At 45.0% G+C, this 16,835-nt stretch overlaps 1 protein-coding gene across 1 annotated transcript in view; it reads right to left on the reverse strand.

The window, feature by feature from the left end:
- Nucleotides 1-13,639: 13,639 nt before the first annotated feature.
- The window catches only part of UTP23 (UTP23 small subunit processome component), a 7,794-nt gene continuing 4,598 nt past the window's right edge, over nt 13,640-16,835 (reverse strand). Inside the window, exon 3 of the mRNA XM_075582402.1 lies at nt 13,640-14,103. Coding sequence (XP_075438517.1) covers nt 13,732-14,103 — 372 coding nt within the window. The 3' untranslated portion in view covers nt 13,640-13,731. The remainder of the gene's footprint in view (nt 14,104-16,835) is intronic.

A 16,835-nucleotide genomic window follows, 5' to 3' on the forward strand; every position in this document is an offset into this window, starting at 1 on the left:
GCACTGTGAAGGAGCGACGACACCTCAAACCGAGAACACTGCTGCAAGAGTGACCGCTCCCAGCTGTTGCTCTGCCGGTTTTAGAGCACACTCAGTGTTGGGGTATCCTTCACTTTTTAGTCAGAGGACTGCTACCGTGCTAATCTTTGAAAACTAACTTTGGATGCCCCTGAGACCACACGATCGAGGGAGGGTTCCTACTGCGACGGGTCTACTACTACTGGTTACTCATTCAGAGGAGGAATCATACAGATATAATCTGAGACGCCTACCAGAGGGACCAGTTTCTGATTCCTGAACACCTACCTGCCGATTGGTAACTTGTGTGCTTTGCACACTCAATGCTCTTGTTCTATTCTTTTGATGTACGCAGAATATTTATCCCTACACTTTATGTAATAACATCTTGATTTACTTCACTATTTGCATTTTTCTCTGCTATATGGGGCTTTTGGTTCCCCACTGTTGCCAGGCAAAATCTTCTGGTCAACAAGCCTGGATCCCTGCAGCGGGAGCTCTGTGATCCTCTCACAGAACCTCCAACAAGGACACTGAAAAGCAGCTACTTCCTGCCTTTTATCACCTGTTCAATCAGGAGTTTTATACATCACATGCAGGAAACCCGACACCAGTGCAGTTTCCTGCCCTGTAAAGGGAGTTTAACTCCTTGACTCCCTTACTTGGGGTTGTGTAAAATGACCATACCTTCATCTAGTAATGGTTGGTTGGTGTCAGTAATCGGCGTTCTCCTCGCTTCCCACACGGAGCACTCCCTCTCCGCAGGGAGCCCCTGGACACACAAAACAATCCTGCCTTACCGGCCTCCACGGCTCCTCGCCCCTGTCGCCGTCGCGGGATCACTCCCCTCGGCGATTCCTCTGCTCAGCACCGGGCGCACCCACGCCCTCTTGCACGCACACCTACACGCCAGCCCCAGACGTTATGTGCATGCATTCCCAGCTTACAGAGCACACGCCTAACAGAGCACTTTTAACCACTGCTCCTGCAGTGAGGCGTCGCCCCCAAGCATCACACAGTTCCATGCAAATCAAGGATTACACTCAGCTGGGCTGTAACACCTCCCTCCTGTCAGGGAAGACTCCTTGCAGTCCTCCAGGCCTGCCCCCTTTTCCCATTGGCCTGCCCAGCTTTATTATGCCTGTGCTTCCCATCACTCGTCGCTCGACATAGTCTCTGTATGGAAGCATTTGACTACTCTCTCAGTGACTCCTGAGGTATAGACGCGGATTGGACGACTACCCCCTCTGGCTCTCGACTTCGGCTCTACTTGGACTTCGTAACTTCTGGCATCCCTGTAACACGGCTTATACCTTCGATCATCCGCAACTCTCCTATCCCTGATCCTGGCAACGGCAATAACTACTCCTCCTCTACCGGCAAGTATTGTCTTCATTACTATACCTGGCCTGGCAACACTAACACCACACTCCGGACACGCTCCCTTTGCTGCGGGTGCGTGTATCCCTACGTCCCACCTCAGCACAGGGGACGGGTCTGGTCTGCGGGCAGCACCGGCGTAACATTATGTCGAGCCCACAAGACGCAGACCAGACCGAACTTCAACAGTTTCTCTCTAATCTGCTTCAGCATAACCAAGTCATGGCGGATCAAATTGTGACACTTACACGCCAGGTCACAGTACTCTCAGACAGGATACCGACCGCGACCCCGCCAGATGTAAGCCCCCACTCCACAGCGCAGTTAGCAGATCAGATGTAAGGATTCCTCCCCCCAAGCCTTATGCAGGTGAACCGCAAGATTGTAGGGGTTTCCTAAACCAGTGTGAGGTGCAGTTTGAAATGGCTCCCCATCTCTACAATACTGATCGCAAGAAGGTAGCCTACATTTATAACCGCCTCACTGGCAGCGCCCTGGCTTGGGCTTCCCCGGTTTGGGAGCGACGTTCTGACCTTACCCAAGATTACCCGGCATTTAAAGCCGAGTTTCAACAAGTATTCGATTCTTCCGCTCGTCGGGAGATGGCATCTGTTTCTCTCCTCCAGATCACTCAGGGACGGCGAATGGTGACGCAGTATGCTGTGGAATTCCGGACTCTAGCAGCCGAGACTAACTGGGGACAAGAGGCTCTCGTCTCCGTGTTCTGGCAAGGCCTGGCAGATCCCATCAAGGATGAACTCTCTCGCCAATCCAGGCCGGAACAATTGGAGGTCCTCATTGATTTGGCTGTCCGAGTGGATCAACGTATCCAGGTACGCCGCTCAGAGCGTCAGCGCACTCGCGTCCATAACTTTCAAGTTCCGTTCTCCAGTACTCCCAGCAACACTCCTGCACTGGAGTTGCCAGAGCCAATACAATTGGGGGTACAACGCATCCGCACACCGATACGGCAGTTCCGCCATGCCGGGGGATTGTGTTTCTACTGCGGATCTATGGAACATCTGGTTCGGGAGTGTCCACTGCGTCCGGGACGGAAACACCCAGTGAGTACAGAGGGGCTCTCTCTGGGTGTAATGTCTCCACGTCCCCTTTCTAAAGGTGAACTCCCTAAGAAACTTACATTTCCAGTCTCCCTTTCAGGCGATAAGTTCAAGACTTCTACCGCCGCTTTCATTGACTCAGGAGCTGGAGGAAACTTTGTGGATCTTGAATTCGCCAGGTTAAACCGCATACCACTCGTGAGAAAGAAGGTTCCCATCGCACTCGTCGGTATCGATGGACGTCCTCTTACCCCGGCCCACATCTCCTTAGAGACGGCTCTCTTGCTTCTGTCCTCACATCTGCACAAGGAGATCTTAGTTCTCGATGCCATTCATGCTCCTGGGATACCCATCACCCTTGGTCTTCCTTGGCTACAGCTTAACAATCCTCTCATTGACTGGACTTCCTCTGCCCCCATTTCCTGGAGGCCGAGGTCAGGCGAGACTCATCAACTGCTGGCCAATACCTCTGTTCCCGAAGTTATTCTACCTTCCGTTTACCATCAATTCCGGGACGTTTTCAATAAGGTACAGTCAGACCTCTTGCCGCCACACAGGACTTACGATTGTCCGATCGATCTAGTTCCAGGTTACTCCCTACCCAAGTCCAAGACCTACCCCTTGTCGTTACCAGAATCTCACGCTATGGATGAATATATCCAGGAGAATTTCAAGAAAGGCTTTATTCGTCACTCCAATTCCCCAGCAGGGGCTGGGTTTTTCTTCGTTAAGAAAAAGGACGGGTCGTTGAGGCCTTGCATCGACTACAGGGGTTTAAACCACATCACTATTAAGAATCGTTACCCCCTTCCCCTTATTACCGAACTGTTCGATAAATTACAGGGGGCCAAGATTTTTTCCAAGTTGGATCTACGTGGTGCCTATAACCTGGTGCGCATCAGGAAGGGGGATGAATGGAAGACGGCCTTCAACACGCGTAGTGGACATTACGAATATCTAGTAATGCCTTTCGGCTTATGTAATGCTCCCGCTGTCTTCCAGGATTTCATCAACGACGTCTTTCGTAAGGTACTCAATATTTTTGTTATTGTATACTTGGATGATATCCTGATTTTTTCCAAAGATCTCCAGGACCATATACGCCACACCTCCTACGTCCTTTCCCGTCTCCGTGAACACCATTTGTACGCCAAACTGGAGAAGTGCACCTTTCATACGACCTGTACTCCGTTCCTGGGGTATATCATTTCCGATGAGGGGTTTATGATGGACTCCGGTAAACTTCAAGCAGTCACTGAATGGCCAAGACTCAACTCTCTCAAGGCCATACAACGTTTTTTAGGGTTCGCTAATTACTATCGTAAGTTTATACGGAGTTTTTCCACCATTGTGGCACCCCTCACTGCGCTCACCAAAAAAGGAGCTGATCCTTCTGCTTGGTCACCCGAGGCCATCTCCGCCTTCGAGACACTCACGGAAGCCTTTATATCCGCACCTATTCTCCGTCATCCCAACATCGAACTTCCCTTAGTCCTGGAGGTCGACGCTTCTGATTGCGGCGCTGGTGCCGTTCTTTCCCAGAGACCCACGCCCCAAGATAAGTTACATCCCTGTGCATATTTTTCCAAGAAATTCTCGTCTGCCGAGAGGAACTATGACATGGGTAACAGGGAACTTCTGGCCGTGAAGATGGCTCTTCAAGAGTGGAGACACCTGCTGGAGGGGGTCAAAAGAGCCGTTTACTATTCTCACGGACCACAAGAACCTTCTTTACATAGAGAACGCTCGACGCCTTGGTCCACGACAGGCTCGTTGTGCTCTTTTTTTTTTCTCGATTCGATTTTCACCTGTCCTATATTCCCGGGACCAAGAACGTAAAGGCAGACGCACTCTCCCATATACATTCTTCTGAAGAGAGGCCAGAGGAATCATTGGAGACTATCCTTCCACATGAGAGGATTCTCGCCACGACTACTTTCAAGAATCTTGACAAGATTTTGCACTCCCAGAGACGCATTCCCAAGGATTTGGTCGTTCCCGACAACAAACTCTTTGTACCGTCCAAATTTGTTCCAGAGGTCCTGTCTTGGGGTCATTCCTCTAAATCTGCAGGTCATCCAGGTTTTAAGAAGACTACTGATCTCATTCGTCAGAATTTCTGGTGGCCAAGGATGTCTCAAGATATTCTGGAGTTTACCCGCGCATGCCCCACGTGCGCTCAAAGCAAGACTCTCCGTCAAAAGCCTCAGGGTTTTCTGTTACCCCTTCCAGTTCCCGACCGCCCCTGGTCCCACATTTCTATGGACTTCATCGTGGAGTTGCCCAGGTCCAGAGGAATGAACACTATCTTGGTGGTCGTGGACAGGTTCTCGAAGATGTCCCATTTCATTCCACTTAAATGATTACCCACCTCCCCCGCCCTTGCTGATATCTTTACGGAGCAGATTTTTCGGATTCATGGGATCCCTTCGTCCATTGTTTCTGACAGAGGTTCTCAGTTCGTATCCAAATTTTGGAGAGCTTTCACGAAGAGATTGGGCATCTCTTCTTCCTTCTCTTCCGCCTATCATCCTCAGTCCAATGGACAAACAGAGAGAATCAATCAATCCCTGGAGAAGTACCCGAGATGTTTTATATCCGATTTCCAGGATGATTGGGCTCAACTCCTCTCTTGGGCAGAGTATGCCGTCAATTCTGCAAAAAACGAGTCCACCCGGGAGTCACCCTTCTTTATAAATTATGGGTTCCACCCTCCCTGTCTTCCCATCCCCAACATTCCTTCTGGAGTACAAGCCGTAGATGAACGCATTTCTTCCCTCCAAACCGCATGGTCAAGGATTCAGTCTACCCTTCTCAACTCCTCCGGCAGATCGAAACTACAGGCCAATCGTCGTCGTCGTTCGGCGCCCAGTTACAAACCAGGGGATTTGGTATGGCTCTCCTCTAGGAATATCCACCTCAAGGTACCATCTCCTAAACTGGCACCTAAGTTCCTGGGACCCTTCCCTATTTGTGAACAAATCAATCCTGTGTCATTCCGGCTCCAACTACCACCCAGTATGAAGATTCCCAATGTCTTTCATGTGTCCCTCTTAAAACCATTCATCTCCAGTCACTTCTTTCCGGATCAGACTCGTAAACCGGATCCCATTACTGTACAAAATAACGAGGAATACGAAGTTCACTCTCTTTTGGATTCTCGCCTATCCAGGGGTCAGCTCCAGTTCTTGGTGCAGTGGAAGGGCTTTAGCCCTGAAGAGAGATCCTGGGTACCTTCAAAGGACATTCATGCCCCGGCCCTTCTTAAGTCCTTCAGGAAAAAGTTTCCAGAGAAACCGTTCTTGGACCGTCCTGAGGCCGTTCCTGAAGAGGGGGGTACTGTCAGGAATCGGCGTTCTCCTCGCTTCCCACACGGAGCACTCCCTCTCCGCAGGGAGCCCCTGGACACACAAAACAATCCTGCCTTACCGGCCTCCACGGCTCCTCGCCCCTGCCGCCGTCGCGGGTTCACTCCCCTCTGCGATTCCTCTGCTCAGCGCCGGGCGCGCCCATGCCCTCCTGCACGCACACCTACACGCATGCCAGCCCCAGACATTATGTGCATGCATTCCCAGTTACAGAGCACACGCCTAACAGAGCACTTTTAACCACTGCTCCTGCAGTGAGGCGTCGCCCCCAAGCATCACACAGTTCCATGCAAATCAAGGATTACACTCAGCTGAGCTGTAACACCTCCCTCCTATCAGGGAAGACTCCTTGCAGTCCTCCAGGCCTGCCCCCTTTTCCCATTGGCCTGCCCAGCTTTATTATGCCTGTGCTTCCCATCACTCGTCGCTCGACATAGTCTCTGTATGGAAGCATTTGACTACTCTCAGTGACTCCTCAGGTATAGACGCGGATTGGACGACTACCCCCTCTGGCTCTCGACTTAGGCTCTACTTGGACTTCGTAACTTCTGGCATCCCTGTAACACGGCTTATACCTTTGATCATCCGCAACTCTCCTATCCCTGATCCTGGCAACGGCAATAACTACTACTCCTCTACTACCGGTACCGGCAAGTATTGTCTTCATTACTATACCTGGCCTGGCAACACTAACACCACACTCCGGACGCGCTCCCTTTGCTGCGGGTGCGGGTATCCCTACGTCCCACCTCAGCACAGGGGACGGGTCTGGTCTGCGGGCAGCACCGGCGTAACAGTTGGCACCCAGTTGGCATATATCGTAGGCTCGGGAAACCTGCCCTTACACTGGTCTCTCCTTTCATCCAGATCCCCCATCCCTCCCCTTACTTCTTGGCAACCCTTTTCCTTTTTGAAGCTGTTAGGGAAAGGAGAATTGGAGGGCGGTAGACAGTGGCAGAAATATTAGCAAGAATCATGAAAATGATATAATAGGGAAAACAAGACTAGCATTGTGACTTGTGCAAGGAGAAGAAAAGGGAGGAAGACACAAGAGCTTTACATTCCTTAAGATTCCAAAAGCACCTTGTAACATTTGTATCACTGATTAAAAATAAAGCATAGGCTGTAGAGAGAACAGGATTGGTTTAATATCCTAAAGGAAATGCTGATAGACTGTGATGGCATTGAAGCTGAAAATTTGCAGTTTCCATTTGATTTTCTGTGACTACCAGAATTTGGACAGATAGCCCAAAATGTATTTATCTACTTACTGTGAGAAATATAATTCAATTAGTTTGAATCAATGAGGGAAATACTGGGTAAATTACCCTGGAGAACAGATCACTTTATTATACTGACTACAAATAAGTGTCTTTTATTTAACATCAAGCTACTAGAAAAGATGTATACCTTTAATGTGCCCGCAGTATTTTCCAGTGGGCAACAAAGTACATAAAGCATTAAATACGCATACACCAAAAGGACAGCTCGTCAGAGAAAGGAAATCTAGTTCCATTTAATTCCTTTTCGCTTAAAAGTGCAAGCAGTTTATTGCCAAGACCTTCCAAGTGCAAAAGCATGACCAACATGTATTAATAAAGCAAAAGGAATTAAAAGAATTGTCAATCTGTGTGGGATTGATCTCTATATAGTAAACTCCATCTACACTCCCAGTGGCAGTAAATCCATTACAACCTACCCACCGCTCACGCTGAAATATGTCACACAGCAATACCTACCATTACTTTTTTTTTTCGCTCTTAGTTACAAATCTCCCCCAATGCATTTTATCAGCTTCATTTCTGTTAAAGGCTTAAAGAAACAGAAGTATGATTTATGTATGTGTTTAACTCACAGTGATGGACAATCTAATGTATGGTGTCTTTGCGTGGTACAATCCAATCTATATTTCACAGACAGGAGCCAAGAGAACATATACTAAAATACACTGAATGTCTTTCCGCTATGTCATCCTGGGTGGGCCTCCAACTCAAAATTAACATTTCGAAGATGGAGCTGCTCATACTTCCTCCTAAGCCTGGCCCTACTGCCCCCTTATCTGTTATTGTTGGCAGCACTATCATACACCCAATAAAAAAACCATGCTTCTTAATTGTCACATGTATTTTCCCTCTATAACATTGCAAAGATACACCCTTTTCTCTATTGCTCTTCTACGAAAACTGTAACGCAGGTCCTCCTTCTCTCTCCTCTCGACTATTGTAAACTTCTACTGTCCGGCCTTCCTGCCTCCCCTGGAATCTAAACTAAACGCTGCTGCTAGAATCTCTTTACTCTCTCCTAAATCTGTCTCAGCGTCTCTCCTGCTGAAATCCATCTCCTGGATTCCAATTAAATTCTGTATTGCTTACAAAATTCTTCTCTCTTTTAAGGCTCCGCTGACCCTCATATCGCAGCCCTAATTTCTCACTATACACCCGCTCACCTCTTACGATCTGCACAAGGATGTCTTCTGCATACCCCTTTTGTATATAAAGCCCTCACCCACCCAAAACCTCACTCACTGCCCCACACCTGTGGAATGCCCTTCCCCTCAATATTCGACTAGCACAATCTTTCTACACCTTTAAGGCCCATGTCAAGCACCTCTTTAAAGAAGCATGAGTAGCTCTAAAGTGCAAGTCCCTTACCTACTACTATAAATCTCAGCGAAATCCTCCCATGGGGGAGAGATGACATGGTGCACAGCAACAAAACAGATGGTAGACTGGATCGCAATGAAAAGGTGTATTGCTCAGTGAATAGCATAGCAACAAGTGAAAACACACACAGTGGACAGGCTCTTACGCGTTTCCCGCTTGGCATCGCTTTGTCAAAGAGTATTGGACATCAACAAGATGATCCAATAAATAGCACAGTCTCCCAATGAGAAGGCTCCGCTTCCCGTCTTCCTCTGAATGGAGTCCCCAATGTTAAGGGACACCAAAGATGATAATGGGGAGCACAGTAGCGGCGCCTCTGAAATGCCCAAATGGAAATACATACTAACATAGAAAGAATTAAAAACAACGACACACGTCAGTAAGAACAGATGGTACATCAGAGCTATCAGGAAGAATAACCTAAGGATGATATAAGAATACTTATGTGTTCATAATATACAAATAATGAATACAATTATTTTAATCTTATTTCAATGTACATATTGATTATAGTTTATATGACTGAGTGAAGTACTGAACGAAAAATAATGATAAAGATAAAAAGCAAATGACTGTGTAGTGGATAATTAGTATAATAATATTATAGATGCATAATATCCCCAGTGAAAGAACTGTCTCAAAACAAAGTCACTCGAAGAGGCACAAATAAGATTTGAAAAACACAGCATGAATACAAAATGAACATAGGAAAAATGCAAAGCCAACAGCATAAAGTAACAGTGTATGTGTATATATATATATATATATATATATATTCACAATAATTATTTGATAATGACTGTAAACATATAAATCAAGTTAGGAAATGTTTAAGCGCCCAATCAATATTGAGAACCCCTGGGATTGGGGGTATCCAAGATCAGGATCCAAAACATTTCTCTTTGGTTCAATAGATGTTGACGATCTCCCCTTCTAATTGCCAATGGAATGTGCTCAATAGCACTAAAGGTAAATAGGTTGATATTACCCAAAGGGCACTCAGAAAAATGTCTTAACACCGAGAATCAAATATCACGTTTATTTTTATTTTTATGGACTATATATGCTCCATTATGCGTAACTTCAATGGCCGGATAGTCCTGCCTACCTATATGTAGTTTCTACCATACCCGCAGCTCAGAATATAAATCACAAAACTTGACTGTCATGAAAGTCTTAATTTTGTATTTATGCTTCTAAACTTTAGATTAAACATTTTTTAACGATCTAGCATAGGCACAAACGCTGCAATAGCTGCATTTGAAAAAACCCAGAGGTGGTTGAAAGCCCATGGTCTGAGTTTTGGGAGTGGTAAGTAAGCTCGGTGATAAATGTGCACATAGTGTTTTGGCACATGTGAAAACAAATTTAGATTTTGTCTTTAACAATATTATCAGGCCTGTATCTAGTTTAAGGATGTTTATTAATAATACATTTAATATCCTCAGCATGTCTGCTGTGCTTAGTTATAAAAAAAAAGCTGTGTGTGCTGTGCACGCGCATAGTAAGTGAAACTTCTTTGCGTGTTGTCAGCAACATATAAAGTAACAATAATATTATTACTGCTTAGAGAATGAGTCAATTTGATTGGCGGGGTCATGTTTATTGGCAGCAGTACCAGCATCATGGATGTTGAGCGGGTGGGGGAGCTCACAGGGGTGGAGGTGGGAGGGAGAGGGGGGGGGGAATAGGCACATCATTCTGGGGCGGTGTTCGGCGCATCACTGGGGTGTGTGTGTGTCAGAGTGTGTGTGTACGTGCGTCAGAGTGTGCGTGCGTGTGTCAGAGTGTGCATGCGTGTGTTAGTGTGCGTGTGTTAGTGTGCGTGTGTCAGAGTGTGTGTGCGTGCGTGTGTCAGTGTGCGTGCGCCAGTGTGCGTGTGTGTCAGTGTGCGTGTGTGTGTCAGTGTGCGTGCGTGTGTCAGTGTGCGCGCATGTGTCAGTGTGTCAGTGTGTGTGTGTGTGCGTCAGTCAGTGTGTGTATGTGTGTCAGTCAATGTGTGTGTGTGTGTGTGTGTGTGTGTGTGTGTGTGTGTGTGTGTGTGTGTGTGTGTCAGTGTATGTGTGATGTGTATGTCTCTCTGTCAGTGTCCTTCCCCCTCTCTCCTGACTCCCCCCTGCCCCCTCTCTCCTGACTCCCCCCTGCCCCCTTTCTCCTGACTCCCCCCAGCACCCTTGCCCCTCCCCAGCACCCTTGCCCCTCCCCAGCACCCTTGTCCTCCCCCCAGCACCCTTGTCCTGCCCCCCTGCCCCAGCACCCTTGCCCCCCCCCAGCACCCTTGTCCTGCCCCCCAGCACTCTTGTCCTGCCCCCTAGCCCTCTTGTCCTGCCCCCCAGCCCTCTTGTCCTGCCCTCCAGCACCTTTGTCCTGCCCCCCAGCACCCTTGTCCTGCCCCCCAGCACCCTTGTCCTGCCCCCCAGCACCCTTGTCCCCCCCCCCCATTTCTACCAGATCGGGACATGGAGGCAGTGGTGGCTGGGGGGGCCTCAGGGTACCCTCGGTCTCTCTATGTTTCTTGGCCTGTCTCCGCCACCCCCACCCCCACCCCCCGTGCTGTGCTGTCCTGTCATCGTTCAATCGGGTGGATCGGGGAGGGATGGGGACAGCTGAATCTCCACTCGGCGCCGCTTCATCTTCAGCCTCCGACGCTGCTACGAGGGGCGGGCGACTCTGCGCATGCGCTGCCTCAGATCAACGGCCGATTGTGCGCATGCTCGCACAGATAGCTTCCTGGCCTGAGGGACCCGGCGGTCACATCTGCGCATGCGCCTCAACCTGAGGGACCCGGCGGTCACATCTGCGCCTCAACCTGAGGGACCCGGCGGTCAAATCTGCGCATGCGCCTCAACCTCCCATGTCTGTGCGGACGTGTGGGGGGAATGGCTGCCGTTAGGAGCGGCGTCGGCGGCCGCATATGTTAGTGTAGGGGGAGTGGCAGCCATTAGGAGCGGCACCGGCGGATGTGAGAGCAGGCGTGTGGGGGAAGCGAGGGGGGGAGCCATGACGTCACTTCCGTTTCATATTTCATCTCCCATCTCTCCAGTTTTGCCCCATCAGAAGTAGGTGCCACTAAAGAAGGTTCACTTCAAAAACAATGATTTATCATCCTTTGAATTGTTAGATTTGGAATTATACTTTAGAAGCTCAGATCTGTTCGTGAGATAAGCATTTTAAAGGCCTTTTGCATGTCACGAGTCCCGTATCCTCTTTGGATTAATCTTAAAGCAAGGTCCTTAGACTGTTAAACGAATAGGTCAAAGGTAGAACAGATTTGACTCAGTCTTAGGAATTGCCCCTTCGGAATTCCTTTAATAAGGGATCTAGCATGTCCACTATCTGCTTTTGGGTCAGACTTCAGCTTAGATACGATCTCACCTCTAAGAACTCAAGTATGATCCCCTTTCGGGTAAGTCACAGTTTGCCCCAGGGTTTTCCAGGATCACTTTTGCTGCTTTGCCACGAGCAGTGATCACCAGAGTAGAGGATGTTATTGGGTTCCAACATTAAACATTTCTCTGACAACTGATAAACACAACTTGCTGTCCTCTGAAACTTTCCATTACCTGCAGGTCATCCATTTTCTGTACACACACACACACACACTGAAGTCCCCTCCATCTCTACCATCTTTGAAACACTACACCGATCAAGATGCCTGGGAGGCCTGATCCCACAGATAGCTCAAATGTTGCTGAGTATTGACCCTGTGAGTGGGTCTTGGAGAAACTCTATAGAGTTGAGACATGGAAGAAGATATGGGAGAGTTCAATTTGTAGAACCTCAAGAAAAAAAATACTATTTCACTGGTACCCGACATGTCAGATTACATGCTATTACTAGAGCAACATCCCCACTTTGATTTCAGGGCTGCGGTCATAGTGGCTCCCTCTGACACATATGGTGGCACTGCCCCCACTGCTTGCTCCACTATGTATGACATGTATTCAGGCTGATTAGTTCTCTGCTGGGTGTGACCCTGCCCTAGACCTGTGGGTAAACTTACTGGGAAGTTTTTCACCAAACCTGCCCAGATACTAAAGCAAATTTGCGACGCACATCTTCCTGGCTGCCAGATGCTGCATTGCGGCTCTCTGGAGGAATCAAACGATCACTGACATGAACACCATTAAACGTAAAATATGGTATATGTTGTCAATGGAAAAGATTACATCCTATTTCAGGGACAAATCTCGCCTATTTTCATATACTGTATGAGAACCCTAAATGAGCAAGGAAGGTAGGTCCCAATATCTCTCTTCGCCCATACTATTCTTATTTGATCATAAAATTTAGTAAGTGCCATACATAAGCGTAAGACAATCTGTTAACTTATTTTCCTACCCCATTCTCCTTTCTATATCCTATAACATATACTGCTAATTAAAGTGTTTTGTTTGTTTTTAATGCACAATTTACAATGAACCTACATTTATCCATGTAAAAAAATGCATCTGAACTATTTAAATCTAGAGAAAAGGCATTTTTTTTTTTTTTTTTTTTAGTGTTTAAAGGCGCAGTTTCTTACTCCACACAGGACCCATTTTGAAAGTGAGCTCCATTGGATGTCTTAAAAACAGAATAGCAACCTTTATTTCTATTTCTTCCTAAACTTTGTTTTATTTCCACTTTTATCTATCTAAAAAAAAAAGCCCAAAGCCTAAAATAAAGTGTTCACATGGCTACTCAAAATATTTATTCTCACTTTTTCCACCAGACAGAACACAGCTCTTTTCTCTGCAGACATTGAAAATTTCTTTTTTTTTTTAATGTTTTAATAAAGTCTTATTGAGGTCTACGAAAGTCAAAGTGAGAGGTGATTAGCATTTTAATTTAAGTGTTGGACTCAAGAAGGGGAAAAAATAAAAAAATACATAAAAACCAACAGGGAAAAACTTGGTGAAATCAAACACCATACTGTATAGTATTCTGAAGAGATCTTTACAAAAATAAACATGCATTGGAAGCTGCACCTTAACTTTCCCCTTTCCTGGAGTATATGCAAACATTTATTTTTAGTTCTTAAATTAACTTTGTCAACAATGTGACAACTTGCAACAGTCCAGAAGGAAGGAAATGTAAGAGGAAGATGTTACACAACCATGGCTCCAGACAAACAGGACAAATGTTAGGAAAAGACAACAAAATCATATTTTTTTTTGTAAAAGAAAAGTTAACACGTTTATTGCCGTTAGTCAAATTTCCCATTGTCACAAAGCTGCATACTGTCTCTAGGCTGCTCTATTACACGACCTGCAACGCCTCTTTCCCAACAGATTTCCCCTTTCTTTTTCGCTTCCTTTTTTTCCCCTCGGGAGCAGGGGCAGGAGCTGTAGTTGGCACAGGGACTTTCTTTTTCTTCATGCAGCTGAGAGGGTTGGGGCCGCTTTGTTTCCGTTTTTTCCCTCTGCGCACTGAGTCCTTAGCCACCCCCTGCTCATCCTTGAGCTTCTCTATGCTTTGTTTCTGGTGCACAGGCACAAGATGGCTGGACTGCACAGTTTGGACGTGAGCCAGAGATTTGGGAGACGGCTTGTCCAGAACTATAGTGTTCTGAATGATAAACATCAGGGGCACTCCTGGCCTTTTCTTTATTTTTGTTGCCAAATCTTGATCCTGCCAAGAGAACATTTTCAAAGATGGAGCTGTTAATTAAATACATTTGATGTAATTGAATTACTGTTTTTATATGTTCACTAATCTTGTAGGTAGTTTCTTAATGAATTCACATCAGATTAAAAACACAGAGGAACTGTGACAATACCGGGATTATCTTTACATTGTTTTAACTGCAATTTTTACAGCACTAGCATTCACATAATATACAGGGGATTACGATGCAATATGTAGATAACGGAACAAAACAAAAAGTGATCACAAGGAGAAATAAATGCTTGCACGAAAAGATTAGTCTAATTAATGAGTCTGATGCGTTACATTGTACGGAAGCAAATAAACATTAAAGCTGCAGTTCAGTCAATATCCTGCATGTTTGTTTGTTTTAATAAATCAGTTCTGTAGTAAGAAAAAATACTTTTAGCATTTTCTGTTTTTAAAAAAAACAACTTTGAAAGACCAATTTTCTTGTATTCTATTTTAACAGCCATTTGCTTAGGCACTGCCCCTTCATGTCCTGTCACAAGCTCTGGCACACCCCTTTGTCAGCACTGCCCTCCCTCTAGCACTTGTCAGTGCAGGAATGCTCATGAATATTCATGAGCTTCCACTGCCAGTCAAGCAGATTATAAACAAATGCCAGCTTTTAATATGTCACCAAATTTCGACCTATCAATACATGGAAAACGAATTGAGCTGCAGCTATACTGTTCTTTAGGTAATTAGAGATTGCACACATAAAACTATTGAAGTAAAAAAATAAATGTAAAAAAAAAAAAAAAAAAAAAAAGACTGAACTGCAGCTTTAAGTAGACCAATGCAGAAAAGGTGTGAAGCCCATTGCTCTGCATATACACATGGTCATGTTTCTGTAATATATTACAGATCCTTGCAGCAGTGACAAGATTAGAGAACAAAATTCGGTGGTTAAACAAACATGCATCAAGCAAAAACATTGGCCTAACCACTGTTAGAAAAAAACAAAGTGCTGACATATCTACGTTTAGCTATATTGCATCTTAAGTCATTCAGTGCTAACAGGACCTGCAATATCCAGAGGAGCATTAAGTACTTATATGTGCAAAGAAGTTAATTACTAAAGGGGTTAAAGAAGCAAAAAGTATTAAATACACTAATTTGCATCCATTTAACTAGAATAGGGTAACTATTTCTATATATTTAATGCTATGAAAAATGCATTTAAATACATACATAATGAAGGTAGAACACTGCATATATTGGAATTTGTAAACACTACATGGTATACAAATGTAATTTTGACAGTGGCTTAATAGCTGTGCCCAGCTACTAAAAAAATGTGCAGCTGCTCCAAGCAAATGTAGCACGATGCAATGTTACAGGGCCATCTCACACTCATCCCAAGGAGCGCAATGTGTTGCAGGGCAATCGGCCAGCAACGGGGTTGAAATGATCATTTAAAGATGCTTACAACTTCTGATAAACAAATTAGGGTGAATGTGTGTTTTAGCTACAACAAAATGACAAAAAGCCCATACGTAATTAAAATCATTTTCTTGCATTTCTAGGCTTAACATTAGGAAATGTACAAATATCCTCCATTAGAATTCCAGGGTTGTAGCATGGAGGTTTGTAATGTCATCACAAACTCAAGAGGAGCAGGGATATTTATCATTTTTAAACAAATGTTTTTTTGTTTGTTTTTTAATTACCTCCCCATTACTGCAACTTCAATACAACGTGTGTAGTGATATCAGGTATGTATGTATGTCTTTATTTTAGGTTTCAATTTACTAGTTCCATTTGAAGAAACAAATTTATATAAATGGCCTAATTCATAAAACACACACACACGTCATTTCCCAGAATCCCTTGCTGCAGTTGAAGAACTGTATGCTAGGTGACAATGGTGAAAGGCAAGGTTGTAGACCAGATCTTTTTATTAGATAGATAGAGATCTCTCTCTACATAGATATAGATCTATATCTATAGACCTATGTCTATAGATCTGAGAGAGATATAAATATCTATATCAGAAACAGGGCACACACAAAAAAAAATTAAAAATAAGGGTAAAGGGAGGGTGCATACTGTCCAAAAAGATACAGAAAAAGGAAAAAAGGGTCAGGCGCTCCTATTTGCAAAAAGTGAAATTTATTGACTCAACGTTTCTGTCCCAGTGGGACCTATCGGAAAGGTCCCAGTGGGGTCTGAATCATTGAATCAATAAATTTCACTTTTTTGATTATAGGCATACCAGATAGATAGAATATAAGTAATTTAAAGAGGAAAAACAATATATAATTTACCTTTTAACATCGACACACATTATAAAAAGGTAAATGATATATTTTTCCTCTTTAAATTACTTACATAATTAAAATCTGCTTCTTGGAACAATCCTATTTCTCATGGGAAACTAATTTAGATTTAAGACCCATCTAGTTAATACTCTTACTATGAATTATGCCGTAAACCAAAGCATAAGATTTGTAGCCAAGATACCCACAGAAATTAAATCCCAAAGATATCCAACATCAGGCTGAAAGGCCAAAATTCCTCATATTCCTGACTTTTAAACCCAATTAGCATGAAGGCTGCTTAAAAATACGATGCAAGAAACCAATCAAGGACCACGTGTGTCTGTAACTCTGATATCGATCCATGCAGGTGTTGCCCTTAACACAGCTTAAGTCTTACAGGCTGATTAATTATTTGAAAAATGTCTCAGAGAAGCAGCATGTGGTTTTGTA

Source organism: Ascaphus truei, chromosome 2 (genome assembly GCF_040206685.1).
Source record: "Ascaphus truei isolate aAscTru1 chromosome 2, aAscTru1.hap1, whole genome shotgun sequence".
NCBI lineage: Eukaryota > Metazoa > Chordata > Amphibia > Anura > Ascaphidae > Ascaphus > Ascaphus truei.